This window comes from Athene cunicularia (assembly GCF_003259725.1).
Source record: "Athene cunicularia isolate RWA chromosome 4 unlocalized genomic scaffold, athCun1 chr4_part3, whole genome shotgun sequence".
Lineage (NCBI taxonomy): Eukaryota > Metazoa > Chordata > Aves > Strigiformes > Strigidae > Athene > Athene cunicularia.
Window position 1 is genome coordinate 15,589,773 of NW_020799100.1, and position 22,460 is coordinate 15,612,232.

The following is a 22,460-nucleotide window of genomic DNA, read 5'->3' on the forward strand; positions in this document are numbered from 1 at the left end:
CAAGAGCATCATTTTTCTGGAGGGTACTGATTTTTTCAGGCAACTGGAGAAAAGCCAAGCTCCCAACAGCCTGATTGCAGCCATTCAAATAGTAACACATAAGAAATGCAGAGCTTTGGGGTGCCTCATGCAGTGGAAATTTTGGGTTCTTTACAGTGGGCTTTATAAAAGTGAAATATTTTCCAGGCACAGCACAACACAGAGCTGGCTGGCTGGCCGTGTGGGTCAAAACCCTACAAACTACATCAGGACACCTTACACATACAAACAACACTCTTGAGAACAGCATGTAGGACAACAGGCTGCAAGGTGTTGGGTTTTTTTTTCTAATTTCACAGCATTCACACCAAATGCTGTTTAACCAGTTGACAGGACAAAGGCACTAACTGTCCTGGCACCCATGGTAAAACCAAGCCCTGGTTCCCAGTCTGGGGCATTTTCATCAAAACAGACAGGCTTAAGGAAGCAGAGGATTTGAATTTGGTAAGAGCTATCTGATTTCCTTTTTCACACCTAACGGCTTGCAACTTCAAATTAAGCATGCCTACCTGATAGATGAACCCACTCATCCGTGGGCTTGCAGACAGCATCAGCAAAACGTTTGAAAACAGCAAGAAATATCGCTCTTCTTTCTCCTGCGGGGATAAGACTTCAGGTTAGTCCAGTTTACAATGCATCACAAGTACTTTCCTCCAGCAAACGGAACCTGTTGCAGCTGGAATCAGACTGTGAGAGATCACCCCCAAACCAATTATTCTGATTTTTTTTTTCCCCAGCATCTCATTTTTATACTAGTTTTTCCTGCACACATTTTTGTCTGCATCCTGCCAATCCTCTCACAATCATTTCAGAGTGCCTCAGAAGACCTCAGCATCTCACATCCCAAACAAGACTCCAGGACTAGGCTCTACAGGGCTTTGTTTTACACATCTTCCCTTCCCAGGGAAAAGTTGCTACAGTGAGCAATTCAGTGATAACAGGCACTTTCCCACGCCAAACATGCAGTACGCAGGGCTTTAACACCACTGGTGAAGGCCTGTGGCAAGCACTGGTGTGATGCTTTAGGACAGGCAGCACAGGAATCCCTCCAGTTATTTCCAGAGCACAGTCAGCTCTGGAGTGGGACGTCACAGCAGCTGCCACGCTGTGCACAGGACATGGCAAAATGGTTATGTCAATGCACACTTTCAAGTCACTCTCATTTCTCAGAGTAAGTCACAGGGGGGAAAGAGGGAAATTAATGTGCTATGCAGCACCCGAGGTGCTTCTTTTGCTTGCAAAGTTTGTCACAAAGGCCTGAACCTCAGCCCCCAGGGTGCCTGACTCCACAGACCATTGCACAGCTCTTCTCCAGGTAAAATTATTTATCAGAATTATTTTTCAGCACTTTGCTGGCCTGGAGAGACAGTAGCTGCCACCTTTCATCACTGATCCCGTGAGCAAGGGGATATTTGGACACAATGTCTTCAGGCAGAAGGACCACCACACTCACCTCACTTCCCCCACACTGTACCATAACCTGGGACATGTAGATGATGTTTCCCATTGTTTTTATGTCCTCTCCTTCCCAGCGCTGGATGGATTCAGAGAGGATCTGCAGTTCGAGTTGTTTCCTCTTCCTCAGCTCCTGGCATTGTGACTGGGAATTAGAGCAGGGCGCTTCGTTAGCCAAAGGACAGGCACAAATCTGAACCATCCCAGCGAAGATGGTTTCACCAGCAAAGTGCCCACAGCCACGTGGCCTCAGGGTTGGTCACATCAAAGGATCAGGAAAGCCTGCTTTGGGGCTATTACCAAAGTTTGTTAAAAAAAAAAAAAAAAAAAAAAAAAAAAAAAAAAAAAGACACCCTAGCGATTTATGCAGTAATGAATACATTTTAAATGTCAAAGAAATTGTGAACTGCACCAAGCAGTTCTTTTCTTTCCAAATCAGTCCTACCTCTGAGAGCACGGGGTCACATTTTCCAAACCAAGACAGCCGCAGAGTTAAATGCCTCTAATTTTGCTGCTGCTTAGGGAGATTTTGCCCATTTTGCTCAAACAGCAAAGAGAATTATGCTTGCAGAAATGCAAAGCCCCCATCAATCAGATGGGTGGATCTTTTCTAACCAAAATTTGCAAACCCAAAAGCAAGACTTGGCACAATATTTCAGTGGTGCAGAATAGTAGCACAAAAAGCAGCTTTTGAAGGTGCCATAATTGAAAAGACTGCACCGATGCTCAGCAGCTGGGTCTGGGAGAGCTCCACAGAGCGGCCAGTCCTTCAGCAGCTTTCAGCAAGCAGCGGACCACGCTGACTGAACAAAGACAGCCCTGCAAATCCAAGCAAAACTTGCTTTAACTGACACCTCTGCCAACAGGGAAAATTGCTCCAAAGCCAAACCTGGGCTCAGTTTTCACTAGCTGTTTGGTTTTTTCCAAACCCCTGTTTCTGACAGAGATTTTCCTCCTTTCCAGCTCAGATTCATATAAACTCCTTGACTATCCAGATCTTCAAAGAGAGAGGTTGCATTGGGTCTAATCTAAAAACAAAAAAATTTGAACCAAGCTGTAAGGACTTCCTCTGGTTTTGCAACTGTTTTGATGGCTCCCGGAATGTCCGAATCCAATGCAAATCCCTATAAAATCCACAGCAATCCATTGCCGTCTGTGCAGAGGCACCACCATAAATCACAGCGGCTCTGTGGTGTCCCCCTGCCTTCACTCAGGAGCCTCCCTGGTCCTACCACAGGTCCATCTCAAAGGGCATCTCTGCCCGTCTAATCTCAAATCCACACTGAACCTCTTTAGTTGTACCATAATTACATTAAATTACTCAGCACCCAAGTGCACATTTCAAGTAAAACTGTCCATCACTTACGAGCATTACTACAGATCAATGACACCTTGTAATTTAACTGAATGATTCCCCTATTATCTACTAGAATAAATGGAAAGGGAGCTGAGTTTCTAAGTAAATGTAGCATGATCGCCCTTTCCTGTTTTCTATGAACTTTCTCCTCCCCATCTTTTATCTGCACTGCTAAGCACCGAAAACTTGCATCTGCTGTGCTAAGGAAGGAAGTTGGACCACATCTGGAGTGGTTATAGTGAAAGGTACTCAGTGGCTACAAAGTGAGAGAAACTATAGCTTTTTTAATAACTGAAAAAAGCTTTGCCGGGTAAAACCTTTGTGCACGTGGATGGCTTTTTCCCCCCTCCTCTTCATCTTGGTGCAGTAGGACTTTGAGGGGTGTAAGAAACACAGCTCATAGAAATAGGTTTGTTATTTCTGACTCATCCCTTCACTGGCAATTGCTCTGTTCCCCGCTGATGGCCACGGCACCCAAAGCCACAAATTACCTGCAATATGGTCAAAGCCTCCCGACACCCATGGAGCAAACCTCTACAAAACCAAGAGTCACACAATAGTCTCAGAGGGGACCATCCTGCTGGCACCAGCAGTTGAGTCACACACCCCTGTTAACCTTTCACAGCTCATCTCAATAGCAAGGGGCGGTCTAGTTTCAGGTGGCAAATGATTAGGGTATGGAGGCAAAAGGAGATGAAAGGGACCCCGTCGTCACTGCTACCCACACGTGGCTTTATGCAGCGGAGGAGAAAGTCAGAGATCCTCCGACTCCACTGCAGGGACCACAGAGCCAGCATGAAATTGCTGAAACATGCAGCCAGAGGGGCAGCTCTAAGCTTGAAACGTGAAATTAAGATTCTTTATAACCCATCTTTTCCATTCCAAAAGACCTTTTTTTCTAATGAGGACACAAATGTCAGGCTTGACTCATTCTTCATGAAATGCAGCCCTGAAATGGAGCGCTCTATTTTAAGAATTGCCACCTACCACAAGGGACTTGAAGGATGTGACGGCTTTCAAAACCTCTTCGTGATCTGCATGCGCCTCCTAGTGAAGGGAGAGAAAAATCCCTCAGACACCCGCTGCAGCAGCTGCCCTGTGCAGCACCCACTGCCCCAGCACCCAGGGCTGCAGAGCTCGCAGGGGGCCAAGGGCGCAGACAGCGTGGGCTGCTGAAGGGGGCCCAGGTCCCCCAGATACCTTCCTCACCACCCATTGACTGTGACATGGTTTAAAGCAGCTATGCAATTCGCTGAGACCAATTTAATGAGCGTAAAGTGGCCTGAGCAAAAGCAGATATGATTTTACGTAGAACAGACTCAGCTTACAAAGAAAATCAATCAAAACAGACTGAGGCACAGGGTAGATTTCTGGCTTCACCTTCAGGAAGGAAATTTCCACTGGCGTACAAAGTATTCCAGCCATCACCCCGTCAAGCGACCCATTTCCATGAGCATCAATGGGAGCTTCAGCTCTGTGTTTAAGGGAGGGCACTCTGAGCAAAGAGCTCATCCCTTATTTCTGACTGCAGCTGCATGCTAGTACTCTCCTATCACCTCCTCCTGGATCCAGGGCCCTGCATCATAAGCTCTTCACCACCCAGTCCTCATGCCAAGCAAATCCTAAGATGTCTAGGTTGTGATGGAGCTGTCCTTGAGGCTGTCAGAGGCTGCCTGGGCGTGCTCACCTCTGAATCCATGATAAGGGCTGCCCTGAACATACCTGTCCTGTCTCCAGCTGCACAGCAGTGCAGAAAGTGCTACGGTATACCTCCACACTGCATATATCTATATTGCATATATCTATACTCCTCCCACGGTACCACAGCTTAAACCTCAACCCTACTGATTCATGCAACAAAACCCCCACATTCAGATTAGAAACGAAGAGAAATAGGTGATGTGTGTGTCCCCACATCCACTGCCAACCCCCATACAGAATCCATACAGCACCCTGCAAAGAGTGGGCTGTGTCTGGATGGGCAGGGGGGCTGCAGCCAAGCTCAGCTCAGTCCCTGCAGCTCAGCTAAGCCAGGTGAGAGCAGGACAGGTCAGGTCTGGAGTGTGCCTACAGTGCAGGCTCTTACTCCCTCTCACATGCAGAAAAACCCCTGGCTCAAGCACAGAGGTTTTAACCCTCTGGCTGGGATGTTGAATTTGAATGATCGTAGCTAAGTGTGCTGAGTAATTAACTGGTAATTAATACTGGAAGAGGTAAAAAGCAAACCCAGTTAAAACCAGACTGTTACTTCTGTTTTGTTCCCCTCCTTGCACCACCCCTGAAGTTTGCATCCCCACAGCTGGAGTGCACCAGCAGGCAAGTAGCAGAACTCCAGCAGCAGAGACCTCGACAGTCCCTCGGGGGAGAAACGTCCTAAAGCAGATCTGCCACGAGTCGAGGAAGTCTCTGTCCCCCTTCACTGCTCCCCCTGCTCCCAGGCACTCACTCCTCGCCCCCCCCATGTCTGTGCCAGCTGCCAGATCTGTGTCTGCCTGTGCAGCTCTGCCTCCACCCAGGAGCACAAGCGGACAGGCATAGGAATCTCATACAACGATAATAAAAACACTGATTTATTACCCGCTGTGCACATAAACACCAGCTGTAGTCTGACCCTGAACTCTGCTATTACTTGTGCTGGAAATGGCCCATATTTGAGGAAGGGCTGGGGTGAAGAGCAGGCAATGCCTTTCCACAACATCCCCGAGACTCCTCCACTGCTTTCCCACTTCTAATCTGAAAGGTAGATAACATCCCACGGACACCTCCACGGAGGGGTGGTAAGCGCTTTTAGCGACGTCGTGCTCAAATACCAACGGGCAGAGGTGCCTCTTGCAGCCGGGGGGGGGCAGCTCTTGCAGCGTCAGGGGGCGCACAGCCTGCCCAGCAGTCCCACAGCCCACCTACCTCCATGTGCCGCTCCAGCTCCTGCAGCAGCGTCACATATTTATCCAGCCTCAGGAAGGGTTTGCTGAGGCTTGTGGTTAAGGTGAGAATGCCTGGGTTGGCCGCACCCTGGCTCTCCATGAACTTCTCCAGCTCATCACTATAAATAGAGACAACAACAACAACAACAAGGAGGGCTCACCACCGCCGAGGGCTCTGTTTTGCTGCCTCCCACACTCTCCTGACGGCCGGGGCTCTGCTCTGAGCTGCACCTTTTTAAAGGCAGCCCAGCCTTCCCGCCGAGCATCTCCCACTGCAGACCCAGCAGGGCAGGCAGGGAACTGTCAGCTTCCAGCCAAGCAAGAGCCTGCTCCCCAGGGATGCAGGGGAGCGTGCTGCGTGGTGGCAGGTGTTGGTGTGCACAGCCTCTGGGGTACAGCAGCTGGTCCCCCGGCACAGCGAGGTGGCACAGGTGGACAGCGTGGGCTGCAGAGGCTGGTGTGTGTGCTGGAGGATGCTGCAGCAACGCACCGGGACCCTGCTGGGAGCCGGGATGCAGGTGTTAGTGTGTACATCACTCCAGAAAACACAGCTTGTGTGTGTCAGCACATCTGCCAAAGCTGATTCTTTGACTGATTTAAGAAAAGGAGGTCAGACTGAGGAATCACATGCATGAGGCATTTAACAGTCATTTTGTTAGGCTGAATTAGGTATGTAAGTTAATATATTGCGAGTTCCCATTAAGGAATGGGGAGACAGCCAGTATAGCCAGGGTCCTGGCTTTCCCATCACTACAGGGAGGACAGGTAAAATGCATTAGGGATGACAGTTGTAGCCTTTTGGCTTGGCATGCTTTTTAGCATAGCATTACACAAATTCAAGCATCTACTCTAGTGGGACATGCTGAAGAAAGATGTTATTACTGCAAATCAACCATTTAGTAGGATGGCAACTCAATTAATAAACTGGGTAAGTCCAGGTGACTTGCAGACCACCCTCCCTTTTGCAATGATGTACCACAGGGGAACATACTCCCATCTGCACGTGTGTGAGCACTTCAGCGCTGGGTGTGAAACAGCATCTGGATCCTTTAGGAAGTAACAGTCATAGGAGATGCTACTGCGAGGGCTGAGGTTGCCTCTGTTTTACCCAAGGTATGAGACCTGTATGTACAGGCAGGACCTGCAAGACCAGCTCTGAACACAAGGAGTGTGAATTGTCTCCACGCTGGAGCTGAGAGCCTATGCTGAAGAGCCCAAAGCCTCAGCAGTTTTCCCAGCAGCAGAATCTCATGTTACCCCCTTGCCCTGTTGTGAAAATACAGATCAAAAGCCATGCCAGGCCAAGATTTAATAATAAAAGTAACTTTTTAAAGGGGGGGGATTTCAGTCTGAATTTTCTCCTGCATCACTCACCTGTGTTGCGTGAGGACGTTGACTGCGGATGGGTGGTTAGCACAGTACGTCAGGTACAGGGAGCGGAACTGGGGCATCAGGTTCATGAAACAGCCTCCGACACGCTGCTGGTTCTCCGGGAGCCTACAGACACCAACACACAGACACAGTGTTAAGTCTCTTGATCTGCACCCTGCAGCTACAGCACAAACAGGTACTCAGGAACAGACCACTGCCCAAGACCACTGCATGAGGACATTCCCAGATCACTGTGTAACTACAGCACCAAGCAAAATACCCACACCTGCCATGCAGGGAGGAGGAAGAAGGAGGGTCTGCGTTTCTGGGGTGCAGAATGGGGTGCAGAATTTCTCAGATGGGTCTGGGTTTCTGGGGTGCAGACACTGAGTATCACAACCCATTATCAGCCTGGGACAAGGTGTGACCCAGCCTGTCCTGTCCCACCAGCAGAACTGCAGCTGCTGAGGAAGTGCTGGAAAGAACTGGGTGCAATGCAGGGGTGGTCCCACTGTCTGGGCTGCCCGTATGAGAGAGATGGAGAGAGAAAAAGAAGTCACAGCCTAAACATACTTCTAATATTCAGTCTTTTCCCCATCTCTTTTCAGCCCTTCCAAAGGAGAGGCTGAGCTAAAGCTGAACATGTCTGCCAGCCTCCCTGTGGGAAATCACCTCTAATAATTTGCTCTTTGCTCCCTGGCAATCCTCATCTTCACGCCTGCCAGATCACCCACTCTGCATGTGTCCACATCTTTGGTCTAGGTACACTTTCATGTCAGGTCTAGTGACACTCTCATTCAGCAGATGCCTCAACAGTAGAAGTGTCAGAATTTCTTCTACCTTCCCTCCTGTCAAAGCATTACCTGCCACCTTTCTTCAAACCTGCTATTTTCTCTACATTTAACAAGCCTAAGACAGCAGCCAGGAAGAATATTAATGAGCTTGTCTTTCTATTATATTTAGCTGCAGTTTAATAGCTTAACAATCTCAGTGCTGTGGCATGAACTTACTTTGCAACTTCTTCCAAGGCTTGGTTCAGTGTTTGCTGAAACGCAGAGATTTCTTCCACATTTCCCAGCAATGATGCAATGTCCACGGCGCTGAGCCTGAGAGAGTCAAATCACCCATTAGCATCAAAGAGATGTTGCTCTCAGAAGCATCCCCACAGTATTTGTAAGTGGTCCTTCCAAAAAGACCCAATAATTTCTCTTTCCCCAGATACGCCATCAGACATAGGAAAACACAAAATCCATGATCTGTGAGCTACAGACCACAGCCTCCCAGAGAAGATGTCTGCTGTCAAGGATTATCTTAATTGGATTTTAATCACTTAATCACACTAATCTTCTCAGATGCTTAGCTGTCTAATAGGCACAGACAGATGGGATTTCAGACAGGGGTGGGGAGGGAGGTGTGTGCAGACACAGAGACAGCTTTGTCTTCAGGGATTCATTCTCCCTATGGGAGAAGGGTCCTACAGAGCAGCCCCTCAGGTAAAGGTTGCTTTGTTCCTTGAACGAGGTTAGAATTTTTCCTAGCCAAAGCTAACGCATCTGCTTCTGTCATCCTTGCTCTCGTACAACCCTCATTTAAGCCATTTGCCGTCTACAAGGCTCAGAGCATGACAAATTTTCACAGCTGAATATATCCCACATGAAGATTTGGGGAAGGGAGAAGAGATGTAAATACAAAAGCCTTAAGACACCACTCTCCCATCAACCTGGACAGGACAATGTCTAAACATCTGCCCTCTGCCCATGATGTCCCAGGCCTGCCCAGTCCTCCCTCAGCATGCTCAGCCAGAGGGACCCCGGCCCCAAATGCAGCTGCATGGACAGAGTCACTGAGATGGCACCGTTTGGAGGAGATGACTATAAAGATGAAGCACTAAGCAGGAGGTGAAGTTAACTGCACCAGATCTTTTATGCAGGGTGAAACCATTGATAGGAATCTGCCGATAGGCACCTGGGTAAGGACAGGAAGGCACGTGCTGCCTCTGCACCACACTGGCCAGCACGGATGGAAAACACATCAGCTTATTTCTGCAGGTAAGCCCTGACAAAGTGCCCCCGTCGCCCTGGTGTTGCTCAGGCTGTAAGGGATGGCAGCATGCTCTTCCTGAGCAGGGAGGTACTTAATGCTGATGGCTGTGCAGACGGGGACACAGGGGAGTCGCTTCTTGCTCAGCAGCAGTTTGGATTTAGCGAGAGGCAATCTCGCCACAGAGAATACGTGTCGTCGTGCGCGGAATGAAGAGATCACTAGGAGATGCCACTTGGGGCTGAGAAGTTACAAGAAGGCAAATGACAAGGGGAGAAGCCATGCAAGGCGTACCGCCGGGAAACATGCATGCTGGGACAGCCACACACGAGCTTGCAGATGGGTTGTAACAGCCAGTCCTCTACCAGATGGAAATGCCCATCTCTGACACAGCCCAAGGCCTGCACGATCTCCAAGAAATAGGAAAGAGCAGAAACCTGTGTAACATGGGCTTTTTTTCTGGCTCACAGTGAAGCTGTGAGGCTTTACAAGAAGAGCAGTAACAGTCCCTCAACATTCAAAAGCAGGAAAGTAATGAACTATGGTTGATTTTACAGGGTTCTCTCCACCTCGGATGCCCTTATATCTTACTTATCATAAGACTGGAGGGGTCTTAAGTAAGTTCCCAGAAGTGACTGCAGTTCCTTCGCATAATCTCGTTCTGTTTCCAGAATATTTTGCAACACCTAGGGTGAGAGACAGAGCACTGAGTAGATCTTTGTACTAGCGGCTAGTCAAAGGAACATGACATCAGCTTCCAAGCGCTGAAATACATGGAAGTGTATTTTAACTTCACAAATCACATTTGTTAATGCAGAACCCAAAACGCTCAGCAAAACCCTGGGGGGTCCAATTTTGGGGTTTTACTTTGCAAACTGGGGGAGGCCTGGAAAGCAGGTGTTAAGGGCTGCTCCTTCTTCTCTGGCCAAGCATGAAGACAATGTCAGTTCAGACCTAAGTTTAGTATTTGACCCCCAAGAGGCTCATGCCTAACCCTGCATGCATAACTGGCTGCCAAGGTATGCAAACAAATAATTTGTGCATGCATCCTGGGAGCACTGTTTGCATGAAGGCAGGCAACAATTTAAATGCAACATTGGCCAGACCAAGGATGGCTCCTGCGGCAGCTCAAGCCAGGGCACAGCTCAACTTGTCACTTCAAGGACGTGCTGAGTTGGGTTTGGTTCTTGTCTCAGCAGCCAATTTGTCGCCAGCAGCAGGGTAGGCAAACCCACTGTCTGCACGCTCCCAGTTAGCACTCAAGTTTCTCCGTGTGGATGAGCTTTGGAGACAGTGAAGGTGGCTCACAGCTCTCTGGACATACCGTTTCTGCTTTGCTTTGCTTGAAATATATTTAGACATGCTGATGAGCATGTTTCACCTCCGGCACCAGGAGCCAGAGACATTCACATGCAGGCGTTTTAACTCTCTTACACCACAGGGTTTGTTTGCCTGGACACAGCAGGAAGGTACCTGCCCCCCTTTGCCAGACCTCACTGATCCAGTAGCAAGATGGTAGAGGAGGCGATGTTTCTCCACCCCTTCTGCAGCCACAGTTCGTAGCCCGGCAGGCTGACCTGCTCCGAAGCCAAGCCCAGTTAACTTGCCAGGCTGTGAGTTGCAGCGGCTACCCCTTCTCCGAGGGCTGCAGCTGCTGGCAGAGGCACAGGGTAGGCAGCTCAGGGCATAACATCTCCAGCCAAACCCAAGAAAGGGATCATGGATCAGAGCCCTAATTTGGCTTCCTTCACACCGTGACACTGTCTCCCCATCTTTATCAACAGGAAATAGCCCGCAGGCAACGGCAAGGACTGGAACAGAGACATCGTGCCTTACTCCCCAACACTGATCTCAAAGCTGCCACCTCTGCTATATTATCTCAGTCGCCTACTTTGAGTCTCTCCTTTTGACATCTTGCAGCAGCTTCCATTTGTGGTTTATTGTCTCGACAGCTTTGAATCAAGGAAATGGCAACAGCTGCATTTAAATACAGAGACACATCCCCAATTGTTACAAATTGCTTCAATGATTTCTAAGGAAAGGAGCCAGTTCAGAAGATTAATAATATGCTACTTATTAAAATGTATGATCAGCATTTTAAAACTTACCACAGGGTAATAATTCTTTGTCAGCTGAGTGCTTTCAAGTCCTTTTAATGCTTTGGGAGAGAGTGGTTTATCTGTTCAAAAAAATACATCAATAAATTACAGTGCACAGCTCTCATTATTCCAGCAGCAAAAGCCACTGCCACATCACATCCAGCAAACATAACTTCACCCCTGTGAACACCAAATTTCAATTGCAGGGTTTGTTTGACTGCTTCAGAAAAACTAGGAGCAAACTGAAGGCGTGCATGACACTGAAGGCAGCCGAGCGAGTCACACCAGAAGCACTAAGCAGCCTCTGCCAACTAACTTACAGGTTTGCTCTGAAATCCCTGGCAGCAGCCCAGTGTCTGGCACTGTTTGGAACTACAGTGTAGCTTCACCCGGCCCACAAAATTTGGGTTTTGAAACTGGGTGTCTATCAGAAATGCTGGATACAGTGCTTTGTTCCAGGTGATTCACAAGGCACTTTGAAGCCAACACCAATCAATATGCTGAACCCTGAGCACCGCAGTCATTTGTGCTGCAGAACCCTTCTCTGAGCGAATGTAGATGTGAACAACAAGCTCCCACAAACCTGGAAGTCAATTCTCATCTTCTTCTGCATTTGCTAAATCCCCATGAATGCCTCCGGCGTGGTGCGCACGTGCACACACACACACACACACACACACACACACACGTCCCTGCTCCATTTTCCTTCCCTAGAGAAGCCCATTTCCTTCTTTGGGAAAGCTTTGCCAGCTTTCCCAGCACTGTTACCCCTCTGGACTGGGACAGGTTGGCAGCACAAGGCTTCACCTGCCAGCCGTGGCCACACCACACACCTCATACTGAAACGCCTCTGTGCGTGTGTGTGGGGAGCAGGCAGTCTCTCCTTTCTCCCTGCAGTCACTCACAGAAGGCAATTACTTTCACACCGATAACAGGAGAGAAGCTTGAAATTGATAAATTTAGCCCCTGGAAACCGCAGCTTGATGTATTGTCTAATTATTGCCCTTGTAGAGTTTTTTGTCACTTCCAGCTGGGAGCTCTGTCCCTCATTTAAAGACTCAGAGGAGCTTTGCTCCACACATCTAGTTATTTCCACCCAAAGCACACGCTTAGGACACAGTGGAGGTACAGACACTGCTGAAAAACAAGTAACTCCATTTAGAGTGACAAGTCTCACACTTTGGAGGTGAGGAAAGCAGCTCCTGCTGACTTGCAGTGAGACCTCCACCCCCTGCCACCGGACCACAGCCCCCAGGCAGCGGCCCTGGGGCAGGAGAGGGTTAGCTGATGGTCCCTGCATCCATCATTTGCAATACGACCCCATGTCCTGAGCAAGTAGAGACCAGGGGAATAAACCCTCCTCCCGTATGAAATGGGTGCTGGAGGAAGGATTTGGAGGGAAAATCTCCTCGGATAAAAAAATGTGATGGGCTTCAATGGGCTGTTCTTTCATGCAGCTCTCATCTGATTTTCCCCATAGGAGTGAAGTTTTCTCTCCTTTTTTTAAAGCATTTCTCTTCTCCACTCACTGACTTCATTAGTGATTCCTGGGTTGTGCCAGACAAGCTTTCAATCCCCGCTGCAACGTCCCGCTCCAGCTCAGACATCATTTCCCAGAGGGAAACAGTGGGAGATAAGATATCCTAACAATGATTTTTTTCATTTAGAATTAAATGAAAACTGGCCTAATTCTGAGCACTCACTCATTAATTTTATTTTTCCCTCATTTGATTTTTGCTTGCAAGTGTGGGAGCAAGGATGTCTAACAGGGGTTGTACACTTTACAGCAACTTTGCAGACCACTGCTGAGGCCAGTGCTGATCCTGAGCCATAAAACCAGCACCAAACACACAACAGGTCTTTGTCCAGGGGCAGCCCTCAAGGCACATTAAGGAATTAAAGTTGCATTTTGTAAAAAACCAAATTTACTGTCACACAATGGCCTCAGAAGCACAACAGGGTGAGCTGCTTGAATGGATATATAACGCTACAAGGCAGCTAGCCAGAGGCATGCTCCACATCACCACCACTCCACATCTGGTTAAAATCCCATCGCAGAAAATGTTAAGGACACTCAACACAAAGCTCAATAAAGGCAAATGTCATTAGATGGATCGTCCCCTCCCTCTTCCTTTCTCAATATCACAGCAGAAGTTGTATCTGGGGAAAACGTACTATGTGAAATCAGCCATTACTATGGTCAAAACCAGGGGACCGTTCCCTGTGGCCACAGAGTTTTTGTTGGTTTCCCCACAGTGACTGTGAGCATCCATTCCACCACTGCCAGAAATGGCAGGATCAAAAGAAAATACATTGCCTGACCGAGGTCTCTAACAAAAAGCTAATTCTGTGCTCAGACACTGGAACAACGTGGCAGCTCCCCAAGACAAAGGGGACCCATGCAGCCACCTTCTGGCTTCATCCTCTGGCAACATCCCCGCTCCTACGGGGGCTGCTGGGGCTTGGGGGAGCAATCGAAAGGCACGATGTGCTGGGGAAGAGAGCAGCTCTCAATCAACTCAAGCAAAAGACTAGGCTTTACCCTTCTGGCCTCATTCATCCTTCCATTAGCCCTGCTGCTTAAAGGACACAAACAGTCCTTAACAAATAGCAGCAATTTCCCAGAGGCACAAGGATCTACATTGCATTATACCGCTGTCATTCAATCAGCCCTTGAAAGCAATTTGCTTACCAGTGGATTTGATTTCTCTGACGTAGTTGCTTGGGAACCAGCCTGTTTTTCCATTCAAGGTCCCTTCCCACCAGCCCCCTTCTTCAACCCGGGTGACATAAATAATGTCTCCTTTGTTAACGGAGAGTTCATCCTCATTGGTCTGCTTAAAATTGAACCTGGCCTTTACCACCAGCTGATGACTGCCATTCTCGGTCATCTCCTAAGGAAAGAAACATGGAAAAACATCAGTAAATAGTCCAAAAAAGCAGAAACCACTAGGACAAGCTATTGTTCTTCTTTGTTGTGACAGCTGCTTTTTCAGTAGTGCTCTTTATAACGGCAATAATGTCTTGCTTTTGTGTAAGCACTCCTGCCAGAGGACCACAAGGTCCCTCCCAAGCATTAATTTATTTTCACAGTGCAATGGAAGGCAGATAAGAATCACTCTTCTCATGTCACAGAGCGGAGCACTGCTGTTTGGAGAAGCTAGGAGACTCTCTCCAGCCAGAGCAGCAAAGCCATGATGGAGACCGGAGGAGAACAAACGCCTCTGGCGTGCTTGACCCAGAGGTACTGTTCATACCCCTTTAACCCCACAGCCATCAAACCCTTGATGAAATGTTAAATAAAGGATACCACAGGCTTGGACTGCCTCCTTAAAACCCTCGTTGACTGTGAAGCCGTGTCGTTGGAGTCAGTGTGGGGACCTCCAGCCGCAGAGCTAAGAGACGATAGATGTGAACATGGCCCTTTTGACGGCTGATCTGGTGAGGAAAAAACAACATCTGAGTTTTACCCAACTGTCCACCATCCCTCTGCATCACTGCAAAGCAAAGAGTAAAGCCTGTAAAGAAAACGAGAACAGGGCACAACAGTTGAAGGAGCATCTATCAGAGCAGAATAGCAAGCACACTGCATCTCTAGCGAGGGTACTCCTAGTTGATGGTTTTGCTGGGCTGGGTTAACCCTTCCATGATGGAAGAAGTAGAACTGCATCCTGAGGCACTCCTAGGTTATGCCAGCTCTGCAGCCACACATCCAATCACAGTATGTTTTTGAAATCCCCCTTAAAACTGCAGAAAAACAGAATAACACGCAGCCCAATGCTGCCCAAGCGGGAACATTTCTGGGAAACAAGTAAGCACTGCTGAAGGTGTTTCAAAATTCAGCTCGCAAGTGAGTGCTCTTAGGTCACCTCTGCAGCTGCAGCGTGGGCTTCCTCACTGAGTGGGGAAAAATGCTGAACAGCTGGTCAACACAATCGCTTCTCTATTTAGATAAGTCCTTCTGGGTTCATTATACAGCTGAAAGAGGCTAGGCACAATTTTGATTACTGTTCATGGACCACTGCCATTACCATGTGAGAGACAGATTCAGACCGGACTGAGGAAGGGCAGGAGCATCATCCCCAGGAGACTGGCAGCCTCCAGAAAAGCTCAGACAGTCCCAGCAGCTCTTGGAGTTGCCTCCCTCACATGCCCGAAGCTCAACATTTTGCAAAATAGTCTCTGGGCTTGTTCCTGTCACACCCTGTCTGATACTGGAAATAATGCTGGTGCTCTGACACATACTTATTTTTCACAATTAGTGATTTTTTTCTATATTGATACCAAAAAAACTTGCCAGAGGGTAAAATGTTTCCTAGTCACAATCGCCCTGTGCTTGAGATTGAGTCAGTGGCCTCATCACCAAAAGCTCCTGGCTCCTGCAGAACCTGGCAGCACTCAGCCTCAGAATCCTGCTTGGATGCTGCAGAGCAGTAAAAACAAGGCATTTGAGTTACCCAGTTATTTCCCAGTACTTCTCTGCTACTGTATCTCATTCCACACCACTGGACAACACTCAGATCACCTTTCTACGTGCCATGGTGCTCAAATGAGGCAACAGCAGATGTTATCATTTCAGTAAACTGTGAAGTATTTTTGAGATTTTCCTTGTAGCTTCTTTTTAGATTTAAAAACATTCCTGTATCCCAGAGCTGTTGTTTTCCACCTGCAGTGTGGACCTCACAGGCCCATGGACCTCAAAAGGAGGACAGAGAAGAGCAGTCTGCAGGTATCACTGTGCTGGGTGCACAAGTCCCCTGGATCACGTTTGGAGTTCTTTGAAAATGCTGCAAGAGGAGAGGGTGATCAAACCACGAAGCACATGCAGTTATCGGAAAACACAAACTTTAAGGCTGCTGTTCCCCCATTCTCCTCCAGTCTGAATGTCAACATGGAAAAGTCATTCTGAAAGGGAAGTTTGGTGGGAGTACAGGAACTCAGCTGGGCCATTATTCTCCCCAGAGGATTGTTGTTTCAACAGGAAAACCCTCATCCTTAGCTTGGGCCTGGAGCAACACAACGGAGCTCTTGGAGAATGGACTCGATTTGTCCTTCTCCAACGCCTTGCACAATGGGGACCAGGTCTGTGACTATGACTTCCAGGTGCTGCTTCCTTACAAGCCCCCAGCCAGACCATACCCACGCACCAGTCTGCCCAGTCCATGCTCCAGCGATGGCCAACATTCACATTAAATCTCGCATGCTGTCAGTGAGTCAGTTTTCTCTCTTGCTCTGCTCATTCATATACAGTTGTGTAACTGCCTGATGACCGCACGGTGAATTCCCAGCTCCCTGGGCTGCAGCAACAGCAAAATCCCTCCGTGTGGAAAACCCACTTTGCAAACACAGAGTGGTTTTTTCTCTGAAGCATCCTGATATTTGAGCAGGAGCGGTTTCGGCTGCTCCCAGCGACTCACAGGCCAGGAGGGGTGGCCAACTGCCAGTGTGAGATGTTCTTCCCCTGATTCCTTCTAAAAAAGGAGGGCGTAAACCACGAGTCCAGACTTCTCCACTTATTCAAGCCATCAGCAACAGTCCCACGGAAATGACTTGGTTACTGTAAATTTTATGATTCTCCCTGCCCCTCCCAATCTTCCAAAGCTTTTATAAATATCTGCAGCAACCTAGAAACAAATGTAAAACTGACTTTGACAGTTTGGCAGGGAAGTGTATCATTTATATTGCATCATGACAGCGTCCTATTTTATGCCTGGTCCAGCATGGAACACTGCTGCCATATGTTGCTTAAACTATGGTTAAAATAGCTGGGTTTTCTGCTCACATTCCTACACTATTTTTGGCAGATGAGCCTCGCCTGATCCAGCACAGCTGGTTTTCCTCCCCTGCCCTCTCTTTCAGATCAAAGCATCAAGCTCTGTATTGCTGTTATTTGATGGACAGCTGCTGAACTTTCAGTTTATCCACTACAAACGATGCCTCTAGTTATTTGCATAACAAGATTCAAGAAGACACAAGGATTTGGACTTCAAATGGATGCTCAGAAACACCTTCTCACAGCGTTTCCTTAGCTGTCACCTACTTCCCTCTGCCTCCGACAAGGGTGTTGGGATGCAGCAGCTCTGCGGGTGTCGGGATGTGCAGGCATGCTGGAGCCCTGGCCGCAGCAGGAGCTGCTGTAGCTGGTACCAGGCTTGTCCTGATGCTCCATTCAGGCCTTGGCCTCTGGTGAGATGGACAAACCAGACTGTCTGCAGTGGCTGTTTGTAGGACACAGGCTTCTGCTTCTCAGGAACTTGGCCAAGCCACCAAAAAGCAAACGTTTTAGACATGTATTTATTTTACCCTGTACTTTTCCCAAGGGTGCTCTCTGCCTGAGCAGCTAATTATATCGCAGGCATTGCGCTTTTTAACATTTAAACAGAGAAAGCATATGTTCAAACAGATGTTTGCCTTGAAACCAAGAGGATCCCAGCTTCCCTATAGCCCCATCAGTAACATGTGATAGAAACTATTCCCCAGCAAAGCCACATCCTGAGCCTCACTCAGTGACTGCATGGGTGAGCTGGGACATGGGTGGCTGCAAGAGTAAGAGTTGGGGCTGTAAATAAGGGGACTGCTGTGATAACGGCACCGTGGCCTCGCCGCCCCACCGGCACGCACCCCATCACCCCCCTCCAGTCCAGGAACGGGCAAGCACAGAGGCAGGGAAGTTTCTCACTCGTTTTGCTTTCAGAATAACAAAGGTAATCATAATGACAACATTTGAAAAGCTTGCTCCCAGCCTAGGTAACCTGTATTTTATATCCCCCTTCAAATTGAACCGCAAGAGCTTTCTACACGGGGTCACCGGGTGCTGTCATTTAATGGAGCAGTAAAAGGCTCCATAGGGAGCGAGCTGGCGGCAGAGCTGAGTGCTGGTTGTAGAAAGGCAATCTATGAACCTGAATTTCTCCAGAGCAGCATATATGTGTGTGTATGTACATATATAAACTATGATTATCATTATACATCATATATATTTTATTATACATTATATATTATATGTTGCTGTTTGTATAATATATACAAGATAATTTATACAAGTCCATATATCGTATAAATAGAGTACACATTTTTTGTATATATTATTTTATAAAACCTTGCATCAGAACAGAACAGAGAAGAGGAAAAAGAGAGCAGAGGGTCCAGTCTCAGCAATGAGGTTGTTTCACTGAATACCTGAGCAGCCCCTGTACTAGCAGAAGAGAACCCAAAAGCAAAAACTCAGTTGAAAGAGAGGTAAAAAAACTGAGAACACCACCGCAAACCAGATCTAGACAAAACACGTTAAGCCAACAGAAATACCTTCCCATGAAGGGAAAATTGTGGGTTTGGGTTTTGAATTTTTCTCCTTTTTAACTGCCTAAAATGTAATCTGCAACAGGGAAATTGAACTCTTCTCCTGGTGCTGGACTTTGGTGGTTATGAAGGGCTCTCTGTGCAAATCCATTTGTATGACAAGGAGCAATAAACACTTTCTGCCCTGCAAATTCTTCCCAGCTCCATGCAGACCTGCTCCTCATCCCCTCAGAAAAGAGTCCCTGGTCCTCTCACCCCTCCCCAGAGGACCATGCTGTCATCACCCTCCCCACTGAACTTCTCCTTTCACAGCCTATGTGACTGAGTATCAGTTTAAAGCAGCCTGTGAGGAACAGCCACATATCTGGGATCGAAACAAGAGGAGCTGATTTGCTCTGCTTCAGCAGCCCACTCCTGCACCCAGGGAGGCAGGACAAGCCATCAGCTTGACTCCCAAATCCAAGAGCCTATTCCACAGACCCAGAGAGAAACATCAATACAATTGACTGAGCATCTGGCAACATTTGTTTCGACATTTAGTAAAGATCTGGTTTTCTCTTCGGCTTTAAAACACACTATTTAAAATCTGATATTTGCATTGTGGGAGGTGCATGTTCATTTACACTGAGGCTCTTTTACAATGACCTAATTTGAAATCTCTTAATGCTGTCAAAACTGAGCAGAGGTCCCTTAGCCATAATCATCAAGCTCTGCAAAGTGCATACAGCTACTCTGGAACACTACATCTAAACCCAAAGTTGGTAGAAGCATGAAATGTCGATCCCACTGTCCAGCATCAGGCATCACTGCTGGCAGCACAATTTGCCTCCAGAAATCATCATAAACTAGGAATTACCAAAAAAATCACCCGACTCAAGCATACATATGAGACAGAACTTGAAAAGACAGAAAAAAAAACCCTTTTTTCTTACCTTCGGTAGCTTTATTTACAGCTGTTAATGTACTCAGGACCTTGGAGAACTGTTCTCCGGTGTATAAATCATGTGGATCAAACACCTGCGAAAGAGGAACTTGGTGAGTTGAGCACAAAACATCTTACTCCAGCCATCTGAGCAGCCCACGTAGAGAGCGACAGTGAGGATTAAGTAGCCCGTATGTCTCTGCAGGGGAAGGGTGTTTATTCAGGGCCGACAAGTCCCATTTCCTTTACAGCGAGTGAATTCCTGGGGTGCCGGCGGCAGGCGGTGTGGGAAGGGCAGGGGCACCCGGCAGCTTGGAGCGTAACGCTGAGGACAGGGAAGGAAGAAATCAGTGATTGTCTGCAGAGCAGGGGCTCCTCTGAAAATTACAGAGAAGGTTATTGCTTGCCTTGAGGGAAGGAAAGATTTTTGCTGCTATTTTTGTTATCAAAAGCTAAAGAAGACTGAGGCTGTACATATATATGTATATATACACACACACACACACACACACACACATATTCTCCACAGCAGAAGAAACAAACACACAGAATTTTCTGCTATTGCAATAGGACATATATAATACATCCACATTTTTTTTTACAGGAAGCCAAAACCAGTTATTTTACATGCAAAAATTCCATTCTAATGAATTTTGTGTTGATAAGCCTCAATGGCAAAACAGACACACATACTTAGCAAGGGTTTATTTTCTCTGACTGGTAAGCTGGATCCTGTACACCCAGCCCTTCAGAAATCACCACCAGCACAATGAGGGGCAATTTGAGTTTTCAAAACACTGCCACCCCCTCTGACACCTGAAAAATGCCCTCAAGTTCACACAGACTGTACAAATCCTACCATTCACGAAGCAAAGATAAGCGATAGAAAAAGGACCCTGTTATTGGTACCACCAAGGCACCATCTGCTAATCCCCAAATACATGTTGTCTTGCAGATGGAGACCACAGATCCACAAATCCAATGAACAGGAAAGATGATTTTAAAGCTCTCCAGGCAGACATCAAACACCTCCAGTGCACTAAAGAGTGTATCATGCTAAGTAAGTACATGAGCCTTAATTACCTCTAGGGTAGTACTGCCCTTTAAAATGGCCCTTCCTTGCTTTCCACATATAGCTCCTTGATTACGCTTGGCATATTTCACATAGGAAGGGGACTGGCCTCTTCCGCAGCCCTGGATGCTTGCGGCATCTCTTCCTCTCGACACACGCATCAGTGCAGCAACGAAGTCCAACACAGGCGGTACAAAGGCTGTGCTTTGTTGAGGATATATTTAAAAATTGACTCAGCCACTCAATACTTGGAAAAAGGCTTTACCCTAAAGAAATTTAATCCACACTCAGAGGGGGAACTGCCTGCTGTCATTACAAATATTAAAATCAGTAGCTCCACAGCTCTGATCGCATCTACCGCTCTGCACATTTCAGGGACATCCCCACCTACCTTGGGCTGTTTCTGAGCTGATCTACTGCCCGCTCTCGCTTGGGTTTGCTCCTTTGGACCCCGCGGACCCCATCCCCTCTGCCAACTGGTGCGTGAACTAGTTTTCCTGCCTCGCAATTGCAGTGCTATCTGAGCATCGCCTCCAGCCCTCAGCAGCCACGCTGGCATCTCCGTGGAAAGGGAGATTGGTAACGGAGAGCCCGGGCGTGCGTTGACCCTGTTGGCAGCCACCAGAAGATGCAACGTTACAGCAACGCGCCTTCACCCTCCTGCCAAGCAGAAGGAAAGTAAACAGTGAGGCTTGGATGCTTGCATGCATCTCTCCGGTGTGTCATTTTCTCAGTCATACCCTTTTTCTTCTACTTCAGTAAGTCCAGAAAAACAAGTCCTGCCTTGGATAAATGGCATCTTTTTTTTTTGTTGTTTTTCCTTAAAGACCAAAGCAGTAAAATACATCTCTGACATTTCAATAATAATGCTGTAAGCTCAAAGTCACCAGGCTGAAAAAGTCCAGAGGAAAATGGTGGTGGGAAGGATATGCAAAAAATTGTAGCACAAAAGCAAGCAATAACTTTCAGGACTTTCCTCCCATCATGGAGAAATTGTCTGCAATAACAATTATGGAACAACAGCTACTGTAATGTAAATACGTTCTGCAGCTTGTTCCAGAATAAATTCATCATACAGAAAAGTCCTCATTTATGAGCTAAAATTTACTTTTTCCAGCACAATCCATCTATAATTCCACTCCTAAGTAAAAGAGAAGCTGCAAGGCTAGAAGAAAAATAGAGGGGGAAAAGGCTTTTTTGCTCTTAGCTCATGGAAGCTCTGCTCGATGTAAGTAAAACCCGGCTTGTATCTATGGCTGTCATCTGAGGATTTCCATCAAAACGCTTTTCCAACTCTCAGAGTCACAGACTGCAGCTGCCTTGGGGAAACACGCCGGCTGCTCCGCCAGGCATCACACCGGGTGAGAGAAAACCTGCACTGCTGCTGCGCCGTCCTCCTTCCCAAAGCCCGACAGCGGGACGGCGACGAGGGGCTGGTGCTCGCAGGGCAGAGACCAGAGGAGCACCCGCCTTGTTTGGGAAGGGCGAAAAAAAAAAATCAAAGCCAGGTGCATCCAGCACCCCAAAATCCCAGTAGCGGGATGGGAGGCGCAGAAAAGTTCGGGGAAGCTGGCTCGTGTTTCGCGCCCGAGCTGTCTTACCCGCACAAACTATTTCCACGGTTAGACAAACCCCAGCAAACCCCAAGCTGGGTGCAAAGCCCAAAGCTCGGCGCGCCCAAAGCCGAGGGTGGGGGCTGGAGCCAGGCCGAACCACGGCGCTCCCCCCGCCACCGATGCCGCCGTTTCGGGCGCGTCCTATTTCCCCGGACTCCGCCGGCCCCGCGGAACCGGCGAGACGGAGCCAGGCCGGCGGCCGGGGAGAGCCCCCGCGACGGCACAGCCCCCCCCGACGGCAGGGCACGGCCCGCCCGCAGCCCCCC

The 22,460-nt window shown here is 48.0% G+C and overlaps 1 protein-coding gene across 3 annotated transcripts in view; it reads right to left on the reverse strand.

The window, feature by feature from the left end:
* ARHGEF6 (Rac/Cdc42 guanine nucleotide exchange factor 6) overlaps positions 1-22,460 on the reverse strand; it is a 40,812-nt gene that overhangs the window by 11,718 nt on the left and 6,634 nt on the right. For 2 of the 3 annotated variants that reach the window (XM_026848466.1, XM_026848464.1), the window contains exons 3-13: positions 19,517-19,601; positions 14,596-14,723; positions 13,978-14,179; positions 11,295-11,365; positions 9,778-9,872; positions 8,157-8,252; positions 7,150-7,272; positions 5,756-5,894; positions 3,839-3,898; positions 1,493-1,639; positions 549-635 (exon numbers count right to left, since the gene is read on the reverse strand). In XM_026848466.1, the coding sequence (XP_026704267.1) occupies positions 549-635; positions 1,493-1,639; positions 3,839-3,898; positions 5,756-5,894; positions 7,150-7,272; positions 8,157-8,252; positions 9,778-9,872; positions 11,295-11,365; positions 13,978-14,179; positions 14,596-14,723; positions 19,517-19,601 (1,233 nt within the window). Of the gene's footprint in view, positions 1-548; positions 636-1,492; positions 1,640-3,838; positions 3,899-5,755; positions 5,895-7,149; positions 7,273-8,156; positions 8,253-9,777; positions 9,873-11,294; positions 11,366-13,977; positions 14,180-14,595; positions 14,724-19,516; positions 19,602-22,460 lie in introns of those variants that run through there. The other variant, XM_026848467.1, reaches the window with a different exon arrangement.